At 32.9% G+C, this 14714-nt stretch overlaps 1 protein-coding gene across 3 annotated transcripts; it reads right to left on the bottom strand.

The window, feature by feature from the left end:
• Window positions 1-3338: 3338 nt before the first annotated feature.
• LOC130656823 (uncharacterized) lies at window positions 3339-12292 on the bottom strand. Of its 3 annotated transcripts, XM_057459758.1 has the most exons (5): window positions 7958-8043; window positions 7837-7879; window positions 6684-6860; window positions 4790-5927; window positions 3339-4545 (listed from the first exon to the last, which is right to left on the bottom strand). In XM_057459758.1, exons 3-5 carry the CDS (start codon window positions 6765-6767, stop codon window positions 4100-4102), a joined length of 1668 nt encoding a protein of 555 aa, XP_057315741.1. In that variant the 5' UTR covers window positions 6768-6860; window positions 7837-7879; window positions 7958-8043; the 3' UTR covers window positions 3339-4099. The 3 variants fall into 3 exon arrangements, with proteins under 3 accessions (XP_057315741.1, XP_057315743.1, XP_057315742.1); XM_057459760.1 differs by lacking the exons at window positions 6684-6860; window positions 7837-7879; window positions 7958-8043 and adding an exon at window positions 12235-12292; XM_057459759.1 differs by lacking the exons at window positions 7837-7879; window positions 7958-8043 and having other exon boundaries at window positions 6684-6862.
• Window positions 12293-14714: the final 2422 nt, after the last annotated feature.

The following is a 14714-nucleotide window of genomic DNA, read 5'->3' as shown; positions in this document are numbered from 1 at the left end:
TTGAGATAAACTCAGGTTTTAATCTCAAAGAGCTCTGGGGACGAGAATGTAAAATAACGTCATCATACTTGCAGTCTTGTTTTATTATATTAAGTTCTTTCACAAATTGATTTTTTTTTACTATAAATTCTAGTAACTGATTACAAGAAAGTGTTATAAAAAGAACGTGCTAGGTCTCATTGTCACTAAAAGTGTTATAATTTGTCGTATGAAATCATTGCATTTTAAAACAGAATTAACTAAGAATTGAAATCAAACCAGGGAAGAAAAAGTTGTAGTTTCAAAATATATCAGCTGACCGTTACGCAAATACGCAATTTCCTTTCGCAATTTAACGCCTTTTTCCTCCATTTATAAAAAATTGATGCTTAGAGTGTTTACACGAATCGATGCTTGGTGCGTAGAGTGGAATGTCTTACTGAGTTCTCTGTGGATCAGAATCGTAAGTACCTTTTGATTATTACAAATACTAAAATAAGGAGTGTTTGTATGAGCCAAGATGATGATGATACGGTTGATCGTGCTGGTACGGGTACTTCAAGCCTTCAATAAAAATAAAACGTGTTTATGAGTATCGATTGAATTTGTCGAGATCCCGGCATAGATCCCAGTCAAGATTCCGGAAATACCGGATGAATTTTTCCCATGTAAACACATTTTACCAAACCAGACACCCGCTTAGACGAGATGGATTGCTATGTTTACACAATCAATTTGTTGTGCTATGAAAATTATTCTTTTTAGTTCTGTTGTTTAATTTTTCATTATTCGGAACCTCACCTGCCTGACCGTGGTTGTTTTTTTGGCATACAAACACAAGTTAAAAACCAGCCCGTCAAGTGATCCAGCTTGGTGTGCCGATCTACCCTCCATAAAAACAAACCCCTAAAAAAGATTATATTACAAAGCTACTGTGTGTTTCTAATACTTTAAGTCCTTGACTTTGGTTGGTTTTAAGTAGCAAAATTTGAGGTAAAAATACCGCAGGTTCAGCCTTTTTTTATTCAGGTCAGGGTTTCTATATTCACGTTTTGGGTTTTTATATTTATGTTTTGGGTTTTTATATTCAGGGTCATGGTTTTTATATTCATGTTTTGGGTTTTTATATTCATGTTTTGGGTTTCTATATTCAGGTTCAGGGTTTTTATATTCATGTTTTGGGTTTTTATATTCAGGTTCAGGGTTTCTATATTCATGTTTTGGGTTTTTATATTCATGTTTTGGGTTTTTATATTCAGGTTCAGGGTTTTTATATTCACGTTTTGGGTGTTTATATTCATGTTTTGGGTTTTTATATTCAGGTTCAGGGTTTTTATATTCATGTTTTGTGTTTTTATATTCAGGTTCAGGGTTTTTATATTCACGTTTTGGGTTTTTATATTCATGTTTTGGGTTTTTATATTCAGGTTCAGGGTTTTTATATTCTTGTTCCGGGTTATGTTCTTGTTCTGGGTTTTTATATTCAAGTTCAGGGTTTTTGTATTCAGGTTCAGGGTTTTTTTATTTAGGTTTAGCCTTTTTTATTCAGGTCCATTTTTTTTTTAATTCAACATGTTTTTTTTTATCCAGCATGTTATTTTATTCAGCAATATGGAACACTATTAAGGCTCGATACTTGGTCCTGTATGGCGCGGAAAAGCAGTCAGCGAATTTAGTACTTGTCTGCAATATGTACGGTGTTTGTGCAAACGCAGAAGGGAATAGACCAATAAACATGGAGTCGATGTGTGGTAAAGTGTAAAAGTAAATGTCGTGTCTGATTTTAAACTGCATTTCTTATTCTGGTGTTGTAAGTTTATTTAAAATCAAAAGTTCATTTTGATTTCACTTTTAATCTAAGCATCAGATGCTGTGGCTAAGAGTATGAAATGCGCAGCCCAATACACCTTTTCCGAATTTCATAAATTATAATAATTATGACGTCATCCAAAATTTTATAATGGTTCTGTGCTCTTCAATTAAGAATATTCAGATAGAATATTCATATATCATGACAAAATTCAGTTTTTAGAGCAATATAATATTCTGGTTGGATTATATATAGATTTAAAGAAAATAATTATTTTGAAAATGAGGTTATTCTTAAGAAGCTCGGCTATATGAAGGGTTTGACCGTAACTTTCAGCTCGGAATTTAAGCACTTAGCGAATAAAAATATTTACGAAATTAGGTAATTTGTTCTACCGTTTGCTAAGGAACTTAGGGATATGAATCATTTTTAGTATTAACCTCTTTAATTGAGTTTTGCATAATTAGGAAATTCGGGAAAGGTCTATTGGATTTGTTTTAGCTAAGGCACTACCACGATTATTACCTCGTTTTCGCGATTAATAGTTACAAGTACATTTCCCCCGCCTATATCAGTCCTGGCACCCCATATCATTTAGCCGCAACATCAAAAATCTCCCGCACAGTAGTAGCTTTATTATTATTTGCACATCGTAAAAACACTTTTAATCGCGAAAATCCACTCATACTGCCATGCATGACGGAACCCCACTGAACCAAACTATGGTGTCCATCTATGTGCCAGAGACTGTTGGGAGAAGTCACCGGATAAGTACGACGAGATATTGTCCATTGAACATCGTAGTCTGGAATTTTCTGGATCGATGTCGGATAGAATTTTCTGGATACGGCGCGTTGTTGGACTTTACGACCAAGCGACTTTAAATGGGCGATCATTTTAGAAAATCCAACACAATTACCATGATCCAAAAATAAAACTGAAACGATATCGCACAATTCATCATCGAAAATATCATAAAAATCTACCCATTTCCACTATTCATCCTTCTGTAAATTAGAACTTAAATTAGGATATCTGCAATTGCTGACCAAGTATGTCTGATATTGCGGAGGTTGGCCGACATAAAACAAGGTATGCCAAACTTTGGCGACCTGGAGAACAAGTAAAAAGTACATGTTTATTTTGTCCTTAACAGGACTATTGTGAATGAAGAAATAAAATGTGCTTGCACACAATTGTAGTCCTTTTGAGAGTTCAGATCACGCATGAACAATCTCTCGACTAGGTGAGGTCGTAGTGCAAAACAGTTCGAAGTTACCTGCCTGATATTATATCTTGTGGTAGTATAATCGTTCCATGTTTGAACTTGTCCGAGGAGACAAATGAAGTGCTCTACAATTTTGTCAGTAAAAACTTCAATGGTTTCCGTAATTGCATTTTGACAAGTGTGCAGGAATATCATCAGATCAGTCTTAACTTCATCCCAAGAAAAGTTTCTGTCAAACCGTCGGGAGTTATGTCGTTATTAATAACTGGCCTAACCACGAGAAATCAAAGAAATAAAAAAAATAATAAAAAAAACAGAGAATGTTTCACTAGATTCTTATCTATGAAATAATGCTCAACCTAAATGTATGCTAAACTTGAATATAAGAACATGTTGAACTTGAAAAGTAATGGGCGAACTAATGGCCAAATTTCTAACCAAAATATTGCTACAAAAAAAAACAATAATTGACTACAAACCACTACATCGTGTCCTAAATAAATGCGCATACTTTTTTAACCGTCCGTTGAAATGAGATAAGATTCCGTTAGCGATAAGAAAATTTTCCAAAACAACTGTTTCAAGTTGAAAAATATTGTTGAACCTCAATTGCGAATCCCCGCGGAAATATATTTCCTTTTGCGATTGGCCTTACCGGTGAAAATTTCCCTACCACTAAGAAATTTAAGGAGAGTTGTTACACAATATTGTTGATAAATTCTGATGAGAAAAAATATCTAATACAAAAAAAAAATAAATATCTAAATAATGGTTCTACAAAACACAACGCTCTAAATTAAATCTATAGCTATTATATTTAAAAAAATTAAGAAATTCGTTCCAATAAAAAAGTTGACAATTGGCTCAAAATGTCCACCCTGCCAAACATGGAAGTTTGAAGAGACATTTTGAAAGAAAACAGAAGGAAACAGAAACTCGAATGAGCTTTAATATGCATGAAAAGCAATGTTTTTTGTATTTAAACATCAAAAAATGATTTTTGATAAATAGAAACACTATTAAATAATATCAGAGATATATCGTACTGTTAACCGAATATATATCCAAAGTAAAGTTCGTCATTAATGCTCGCAGAGTTCAATGTCTCGAACATTCAGCTTTTCCTTGTCGTATTTCCGTTCAGCCATCGATTCCAGTCGATACCTCTTCGCCTCAGTCAAACTGATAACATCTTGTTGCTTCGGAACTTCACGTGTTGAAATAATTTTTTTCTCCGGATTCACCACAAAAAACACGACAATACGACGCGAAGCTGCTTTATTTGCAGCTGTGTTTACCATTTTAGCTATCTTGTGGATATGGCAGTTTGGAAACACCAGCATGAATCCTTCTTCAGTTGGGAATCTTCCAAGTGGCACAAACCCTTCTGACGCAAACGTATTGACCACAGAGGGGCGTTCTTGTGCTACATTCCAAAATATTTGATTGCGTTCATAAACGGTGAAAGCACGCTTGTATCGCAAATCTCCACCAGTAATATCCATGTCGCGATCCAAAAAATAAATACCTAAATATAATTAAAAAAATCAATAATTCCAATAATATTATAAAAATATTTCAGCCATGATGGCAATTTCCACAAAAAATTGCACAAAGCATAAACATAGAAAGGTGCAGAAAATTGCTAGCATAATCCATCCTTTGTTTTGAATTCTAGCAAAACATATTCGGACTCTGCTTAAAAAAGAATATGATTATAAAAGAACGTATTAGCTAAGTTGGTAATACTTTTAGAATATTTGAAAGAGTACCTGTCATAACGATATTCTCATGGGACATTCCTTCTGCATGCCACACCCCCTCGTATGACTGTCCTGGCTGTAACTTGTACTCTACAATTTTAACGATCACTTGCAATTCCTTTCCTTTGAAACTAACAGGCTCCTTGACAAATGGTGGTTCTGTGCTTTGTTCCTCGTTTTCCTCAGGATCTTTAAAAAATTTCATTGTTTTCGCATAAGACCAAACTTCTTCAAAATATGGCAGAAAAATATTAAACAGTGACTCTAATTCAGTGTAGAGGCCTGAAAACTTTTCTCTGTTAAGGTTGTTAATATACTCAGCTATGCTACATTTTCCATCATCTGAAATGCTAAACGGTGTAGGCAACCACTGGTATTTCGAGTCTTCATAGGGTCGTCCCCAGAAATCAAACTTTTCTTCAGACGACACTTCTTTAGGTGTTTTTGAAGTTAATTTCGAAACACCCTTCACGTAGGTATACAATGCTGGATGGACCAGATCACGCACAATATCCTTCGAGTTAGGATGAAAATCAATTGGTGTGTTTTTAGCTAAATTGTCAATCTGCTTTCTTAATCCGTCGCGCAATGCGACAGGCACCTTTCCGTGCGCATAACAGACTCCTTCCTGGATTAAACTATTCATCACTGGGTTCCATACAACATCATAGAATGGAGAATCAGAAACTTCTCCAATTACGTGACTAACGACGTAGGAATCGACAATCAAAACCACGCAAATTTTATGATACTGCTCTGTGCTCTCAAGAATTTCATGATTCAAAACTTTCATGTAATCCTCGGAATCGCCGATTAACCACTTGCTCAATTTTTTTAGTAACGTTTCGGAACCTTTTGCAGTTTCAACCTTATGCATGGCGCTGTCAGCATGGACTGTAATACGAAGCTGCAAGTCTTTGTCTTCATAAACGTCTTCATCTCGGTTATCATACTCAGGCATTTCCTGCGCAACTGCTTCAACAAACGTGAAACCATCTGCGGTTTCCAGACCTGGAAAGGGAAACTTTTCGCCAGGCACAAAAGACTGGTCTTGCCATTTTTCGCAATACTCTAACACAAGTTTTGAAATGCTATATGAAGGTCCTTTACTAACTTCAATTGACTTTGTAGCCATTTTTTTATATATCTAAAATAACAAAATTGTGTACAATGACAGTGACATGTCTACATAACAAAAACTTTCTGTTCGTTTTCAGAATTTTAAGTTTTAGGGAGCTGCAATATACGTTTTTTAAGACACGTACTTTTTAGCACTTTGAATGTTTATTAACTTTAAAGATTTCCTGAAAATATATAGAGTTGGCCTGTTTTATACTCTTCAAATTCTTCTCAGCAGGACTCCTGTCAATACATCAATCTACTTTATTAATTTTATTAATATTTTACGAGGTGGCAGTTGAAATTATTTATAATATCAGCTTTATAATATATATCTCAGATAACTAGGGTAACTAACTCTCAAATGATTTTTAATGTACAATCGGGTTCTCCAGACGATTGCAAACACTTAAATATTTGCGAGATAAATTTCTCGAAACTCAGAATTTTAGAAAAAAATCTGCCCGAAATTGTACACAAACATTTCTCATTCGCAAAATTTGTGAAGTTTGTTAAAAGGATAATTAACCAGACTTTATTTTATAAGTATAAAGCTTATAAGTGATATTAATGATCAGAAAAAGCATATCGAATGTTGAAAATCGAACATTTAAGAGATCATTGCAAGGTTCAAATGTTTATATCAAACATAGTACCAGATCATCAAAATTAGCATTAACATTAAGCACACGTCAAGCATTAAATTCAGGCTCAGATTGAAAAAATCTAAGCATATAAAATAAAGTGTATTTATTCCCTGTGTATATTTAATATATCGTACTACCTTTCGCCACGATTTGTTTATTATCAATCCTGTAATCCTCTTAAACATTTTCCCTATTGTCCATGCTTCGCGAGATTTAATCATCGCGACAAATGCAAGCCATATACTTATTTGTGAAAATTAAAGATTGAAAACCAAGTGCCAATACATTCCACAATCCATAATTTTTTAAACAACCTAAAAAGAACAGTCGTGTACATAAAATGCCACGAGGTAAATAGTGAACATGCTTTTCCAAATTTAGATTTTATTTTTGAAAGGTTCAATAAGTTTTTTGTCAACAATGTTCTGTAGACAAGTCCCTTTCAGATCACACTCACTTTCTGTATAATCTTCTGCATGCTCTTTTATCAATAGGGCCATCACTTAAACATTTTTTTAAGTTACAAGTTAGACCTTTTTATAGGAAATTTTAGCACAATAAATAAAAAATATAAACCAATAAATATACCTTGCATCCCATCTTCATTTTTATCTTAAAAAATATACTCGATTTTCTTCTACTTACACTATTTGATAAACCATTTAAGATTAATCGATCAAAGCAAACCCGGCTTTAAAATAGAAATGAGTTTTTTCGTTACCCTTTTCCTTCTAGAAATGCTGCAGGGAGGACATTTGCTTTAATATTTCGATACCTACAACGGTCCACAGTACTTACAATCTTGCAAACACCCTTTATTAAAGACAAAAAAACGCTGATATTGTTGCAGACAATGAAAATTTGGTACTCAGATCAGACCAAAGAAGAGATATAGAAATATTATACTTAAAACTCTTAACTTGACGGTCAACCAGACGATCTTGTCCATGTTTTCAAGTCTTTTTTAAGGGACAAAACAAAAATGCCATATACTTGTTCGTCAACACAATTAATTAATACAACTTTGAGGCAGGAAATAAATATCGCGAAAATTAGTTCCCTCGGAATATTATTGAAACACTTATTAATCGCGAAATTAGCGAAAATTAATTCTTGCGAAATTTGGATATTTTTCCTTTTCAATAATTTACATTATTTTTTCTTTGGATTATTTACCTAGAACTACATGCAATATAAATGTTAATTTCAACATCAGCAGTCTTTGAATTCATGATCTTAAAGTCAACACAGAAACAAAGACGTTACTAATGAATTCTAAATAGTCCATACTCTTCAATCTATCAGTGACTATCATCTTTTAAGGCTTGCCATCCTACAACAATAAATATTCCAATGCATCACAATTACATTAAATGCAACAAAAATGGTTTTAATAGATTGAATTCCTTACATAACTCACAGCAGAAAACTACTGAAAAATCTTCTCAACCATTGATTAAACTAGACTCTTATCAACGAAATCTGCTCCATCTACATCCTGGAAAAAAAATCAAGCCACCCGTAAGAAATCCCCTAGTTCTCGACATTAGTTATCCGTAGCAGAAGTTTTAGTCTTAGTAAAGTCTTCTTCAAAAAAGTCAAACTCACACTCACAAAACTCATTCAAACCGAGTTATTTCTTCAGTTATAGTGAGACATTGCATAAGAGCATGAAAGCAAAAGCGAACTTATCCATGATACAAAAGCTATAGCAAATACGGTATCTACTTTTAGTACTCTTTGAAGGAGCCAACAAACCAACTTGACTTCTCTGACTTTAATTACTCCTCAAAATAAAGCACAGTAAGAACCTATTACATTTGCCTCCCATATTTTAGAAGTTTACAACTTTTTTTAAATGGTTAAAATGTTGATACACATTGACTTTTCTAGGGCGTGTAACAAGGTTTATTATGGTATTGTACTATCAAAAATGAAAAAAATAGGTGTTTTTAAGATCTATGACTGGATCAAGTCCTTTCTCACAAACGAAACCCAAACTGAGCTTTTTCAAACAATTCACTTTCTGATCTGCAGAAGTATTGGCCCTCTCATATTTTTCACGCTGTTTGGAGACACAAACCGAGATAGATCCCAAGTTATGGGGTCGTCAGCAAAAAATTAAGAGGCCTGGGAAGAGCAAACGAGTGTCATTTTAGAAAAAAATTTATTGTTAATTAATTCACCTTTATAACATCTATGCATTAATAAAGTTTAAATGCAGATCCGTTACCAGGTTTAAAATTATTAATAATAGAAAATGTCAAAGTTTGCTATTACTTAAAATGGCATATTAATTTATGCAACATAATTAAATGTGAAATTTTTTAAATGTGAATATTTTAGAACAAAATGAGGTTTTTAAAAAATTTAAAAAGACTTGTTAATCCAATTTTTAAGCTCTATAATATAACTTCAACATCATTGTATACCTCAGGTTCCCTTTAATCATGTTGGCTTCTTTTATGAAAATGTGATGCATGATACTGTTTTGTAGAGCTGGTAGTAAAGTGTTATTTTTTATCATTTTGCAAATTACATATTCTGTAAAGACAAAAAGTGGTCCCTACTAATCCGATAAAATTTATCACAGTAATAGTGAAAAGTCAGCAAATAAGTGTTAAATAGGAAAACTTGCTCAATTAAATATATGTTGGATTTTAAGAGCTAAGTTTTATAAGAATAAGACACCATCTGAGAATTTTTTTTTTAATTTTTTTAATTTTTATAGACCAGAAACTACAGAAACTAAGGCTCACCTCTTTAGGTACAAATTTTCATTGTGTTTTTAAGTTATTGGCATCCAAGATTTGAGACGGTTTTTGAGTTTGAGTGGTCTTGTGATATTTTGTAGACCAGAACATTTAACATATGACATTTAACTTATGACATTTAACTTATGACAAATTTCACTAACACAATTTATTAGCACATATTTGCATGGCAAATTGAAATATGGAAAATAATTTGATTTTTTTTAACATTTAACAAACTTTCAAAATAACTCACTGCAATGCACATGTGCACACATATAGGCACATGCAAAAAATATAAGTCTGCTCTTAAGCAGAAAAAATAAAAGCTAAGAAAAACAATTACACCAATTTATACATTCCTAATACTTTTAATGGGGTGCTTCATGAATAAAATGGAGAAAGCAATTGTGGTACCAAAATGACCAAGGTTTCACAAACGATATGTAGATGACAATTACATTCGAGATAAGAAGGGAGTGAGGGATGACTTGTTTGAGGAACTCAACAGCTTCTATCCAAATATCAAACTGACAGTAGCAGAAAATCCTTCAAAGTTCCTGGATACAGCAATAGCAAGATCTTAAGATGGCCGAATAAGTTGCTGCGTTCACCTCAAGGAAACTAAACGACCATTCAACTGGACATCCAAGGTTCCCACTCGGTGCAAAAGTAGTCTCGTTAAAGGAGAGTTGAGCAGAGCCAAATGTATTGGGAGTTCCTTCAAAAACCATCTGTCGAGAATACACAATAAATATAAAGCAGTAGGGTTATCCTCCTAGATTCATCAAGGGTCAATTGTATTCAACTAAGGAATCCAATAAAGACGATAATATGATTGTTCCTACGTGACTTTTTGAAGAACCAGATACAAGACCCAAAGTGCTTATTAAATAGCTTTTTGCCAAAAAAATTAAAACACGATCAAGAAAGTCATCAAGAACATCAACCTACTGGTCATTTACCTAAGGTCATTTACACCTGGAAAACTTCCAATAAAGATCCCTTTTCAAACTTAAAGACACCATTCATCACAAAAGCAACATATTTTAAAAAGGAAATTGTTTTTGTAATTTACAATATATCAGTGAATAACACAATATATATAACCGTCAAATATAGTGAGCACAATTCTTCTAATGAGAAATCAGAGCCATCCAAACATCTCGTCCAGAATCTGGATCATGAGTTTAACTGGTCTATAATTGCCAAAGCAAGTACGTATTAATACGGACAAGTACTATTTATTTTACTGTAGATACATGTATATGTTTTTAGCTTAGAAATACTTTTCACTTGATAATGTAACAATGTTACAAAAAGCTTCGTGCATTTTTATATCTTTTAAATAAAGTGTTTTTGAAAATACATATAGATTTTTGTCTGATTTATAGAGAAACATAAAAAGTTGATTTGGCCTATGTAGTCCTTCTTTTCTTGCCTGTCAGGATGCAGGCGTACAGATGAAACTTTTTAACTTTACAAATTCTCTCTAAAGAGCTAGAGATGGGCACTTAAAAAACTGATTTATCCTAAGTAGGCATTAAGCACATAGTTTTTTTGTCTCACCCCTTGCCTTATTAGCAGAACATGTTAGGTAATTTTTCCATGACTGCCAAAACAGCATAGCGTATATTGCCCTAATATAGCCACTTTTCATTTTTTTTTAAAAAATAAACCTGTTATCCTGGCAAACTGCAATAAGTGTTGTGGATTCCTAAAGTTCTATCTTTTCAGCACTTTAAAACAGGTTTTCTGGCTCTCCTGCTGCATCTCACTACACATGAGTATCAGAATTTACTTGTTTTAGGCGGTCCTATCATCTACAAGTTGGTCCTTGTTTCGCCACACCATGAAAGCTTTATACATTCAGAATACAAACCTACTCCATATAAACATATATCGTTCTAATTTGAATAATTTAGAGCTTTCAGTTTTTAGTATGTCTTGTTTAAGCATCTTCTCTAACAGTTGATTGCTTCTTGTGCTACCCAATGTTAGAGCATTCAATCGAATAATTTTAATATACATTATAAACTACAGGAAAACAAAAAGAGCCTGTGATGGAGTTGAATCAGAAAGTTTCCATGCATTTGTTTATACTGAAACAACAATCTATAGACGAAGCATTGACGTGAAACACACGCTTTTTTCTAATAGCGATATGAAAACAGTTGGAAATAATATAATCTATATTATAATACCCGCATACGTCTGTCTTTCTGTCACACAAACTGGTACTGCAAGTAGCGAGACGCGCGCAATTTGTTTTATTTTTCCACAGGGCACCAACAAGAGGGTGCCAATAAGCCACAAACGCCGGCATATAAAAGGGCGAGTTTGGGCGACTTTTTTAAATAAATTGGCAGTTGTCGTCCGAAACCGCCCGCACTTTCCTGAACTTGCCTGGAACATTCCCAAAATGCAATTTCTTGTAACATACCATGCGGACGATAGTTTGGATGAAAGTGCTTGAAGATAAAGGAGTTTTCTTTTCTTTTTCAGGCATTATTCGGGTCTATGCGGGGTATTTCGGGCAAATACTTGATTTTTTTACGAGGTATGCGGCTTATCGGCACCTTCTCGTCCACCAACTATAGTACATATAAAATACCTAGCTAGCTAAGTAGCTTTATATATTTTATAGCTACAACAAGGTATACCAAGAAGGAAGACAGCGAGAAATAGCAAAAGCTGATATAAAAAATACTGTCACTGAGAAAATTCTATTGAAGGGCCCGTATTGATCATAGCATATACTAAAGTTACCTAGCTAGATGCATCAAAAATGAGGAAAAACAAAAGAACTACATATGCAAAACAGCACTAAATACACGTCAATAAACAGCACACACATATAGATGTTATGTTGATCTTTGAAGAATTTATTTTTTAAATAGCTATATTGAAGAGTCGAAAAATATTAGCTAGTTACCCAGTCAAGTCAGTTATAACTTGCTTCCTAATCTGCCATGATTATCAACTTTCTCCGCGCGAAAAGATCATCAGACCCTGCGCAGATAGAACCAAGACCCCTAGATTTTTACACGCTTAAACCTCGTCCCCATGGCTTTAATCTTTATTTTTCTTTATTCTTTATTTAGTTTCCTTACTCCAAGCACTTGTTTTTAATTTCTTTACCAAGTCTTTTTTTCCTTTATTCCTATTTTTTATCCTTTTTTAACCTTCATTTGTTTATCTCGTTCTTTTTACTGTCGATGCTCTTCTATCAATTCTTGCTACATCTCGGTGTTCTACTTTAATTACAGCATCAACTTGTTTTTTATACTTTATAAAACCATCTCACATCCCTATACATGTTCCATAACTTCTTCCTTTTCACAGTTACACTTCCTTTTCTTTTCTTGGTTGTTCTCCAATATTATTTTTTTTCAGCCTCACCCTTATTAATTTTGTCGCCTGCACTTATTTTATTTATTTTAAATATTTCTGTTTTTCGAATTTCCACTTTTTTGGTGTCAAAGTTTTTCATCGTTTAACTTCTAAATTTGGCCAAATTTTCTTTTCTTTTCCATTTGACATTATCACTTTTATGATGCATTTATTTTGCCCAAAAATCTAGCCAGCCATAGTCACGAGGTTCTGCGGCTTTTGATCACGTGACTAAACAGCCTAAGATTCTCAGAATAAATACGGCGGTTAAAAGAGCAAAATTATTATTATTATTATTGTTATTGTTATTGTTATTGTTATTGTTATTGTTATTGTTATTGTTATTGTTATTGTTATTGTTATTGTTATTGTTATTGTTATTGTTATTGTTATTGTTATTGTTATTGTTATTGTTATTGTTATTGTTATTGTTATTGTTATTGTTATTGTTATTGTTATTGTCATTGTTATTGTTATTGTTATTGTTATTGTTATTGTTATTGTTATTGTTATTGTTATTGTTATTGTTATTGTTATTATTATTAATATTATTAAACGACATATATTTCAAGCATCCATAAATTACAATGGTTCTTAATGCTGAAATGTGTAAATACTTAATGTATGTCGAACGTAAATATAAATTTAGTCAGAAATAAAAACAAAATAAACATGACCAAAAGAGCATAGACGAAGGAAGCAGTCAAATAATCATACAAAAAGTCTTGAGTTGTGAAAACGTATTGAACAGCATTATGAACCATTATAAATGGTCAAAGCTAAAGGAGGCTTGGTAGTCTAGATAATGTAAATTAAGGAATAAGTTAAGTCACGTGAAAAAAAACAAAAAAACAAAAAACTTACTATCCGTAATAGGAAATAGCCAAGAGTTAAACCAAGTGTATATTGAGAAAAAAAAAGTAAAGGACGACCGATAAGTAAACCAAAAGATTAGGTATAGTAAAAGTAACCATAGTCAATTGAGTGTGAAAAAAAGTTATACTGACAAATCTGTATCAAGAAAAGGCTAAGATAAAACAGATAAATTAATTAAAAATGTTTGACTGTTGCCCTATCAAATTTTTTCGCCAAGTTTGTAAATTTGTTATAGTTTTCCACTTGCCGACGTTGAAATGGAAGGTTGTTGAAGTGGAGGGCAGCAGTGTGGGCAAAAGTACCCTCAATATTGTTTGTCTCAATTAAATTTGTTTTATATGACAAATAGGTCTTTTTAGGCGAGTTCATCAAGAGAAGCAGAGTCAGTACGGTCTTGCACGCCAACTTTATATTTAACATTTTGTTTTGCCTTATGAGTTTTATGTTGATTTCAATTATTCAACCAATAGCAACACACGTTGTTTTTTTGTGTTTTTTTTTTACTTCTGAAAAGAGATTTTATTACAAGCGAACAACATAATAATTGTGTATTCAGTCGATTCTTGAATTATCAAAATTATATCCCTCTTGAGAAATGTTAATTCAGTTGCAGTACACAAATCTGGATATTCAACGAATGGACATCCACCTAATCGAAGAAATAGAAAAGTTTTCAGCTGATTTTAAAAATGTGCTAAACTCCAGTAGCAGAAGGTTATCATTATGGTGTTTATATTCTCAGACACAATTCTGATAAGACATCTTTTGGGAATATAGTTTGCAATTCTTTAGCTTAAGTAACGTTCAAGTGTATCTGAATAAACAGTGACCCCCATTCAACTTAAAATAAAGTTTAATTCCGCACTCGATTATAATTACGGTTGTGAACTGGCAAAAAAACCCGGAAAAATAACAATTTCGTGGCAGTGCCATATTTTTGGATACTTCAAGGGCAGAAGCTTTCAGGGGCAAAATTTCGCGTTTTTCGCGTTTTTTGGTCATTTTCACGAAAGTTTATGCCTTTTGAAATTGTAAATTTAAAACGCAAATTTTTTTTAACGCAAAAGATCAGAAAACAGGGAAATCTCAAGTTAATGATACAAACAATAACATTGATGTTTTCATTCTTCTGTGGTGCTACGAAAA

This window comes from Hydractinia symbiolongicarpus, chromosome 9, assembly GCF_029227915.1.
Source record: "Hydractinia symbiolongicarpus strain clone_291-10 chromosome 9, HSymV2.1, whole genome shotgun sequence".
In the NCBI taxonomy this organism is placed as follows: domain Eukaryota; kingdom Metazoa; phylum Cnidaria; class Hydrozoa; order Anthoathecata; family Hydractiniidae; genus Hydractinia; species Hydractinia symbiolongicarpus.
Note: the sequence above shows the minus strand (reverse complement) of the source record. Positions and strands in the feature narration are given on the sequence as shown.

Excerpts from the sequence above, each read along its gene's own strand:
- LOC130656823 (XM_057459758.1), bottom strand. The coding sequence starts at position 6,767 with ATGATTAAATCTCGCGAAGCATGGACAATAGGGAAAATGTTTAAGAGG. Across the intron at positions 5,928-6,683 it reads TAAACAAATCGTGGCGAAAG|ATATATAAAAAAATGGCTAC; the intron begins GTAGTACGATAT and ends TTGTTATTTTAG. Across the intron at positions 4,546-4,789 it reads TGAGAATATCGTTATGACAG|GTATTTATTTTTTGGATCGC; the intron begins GTACTCTTTCAA and ends AATTATATTTAG.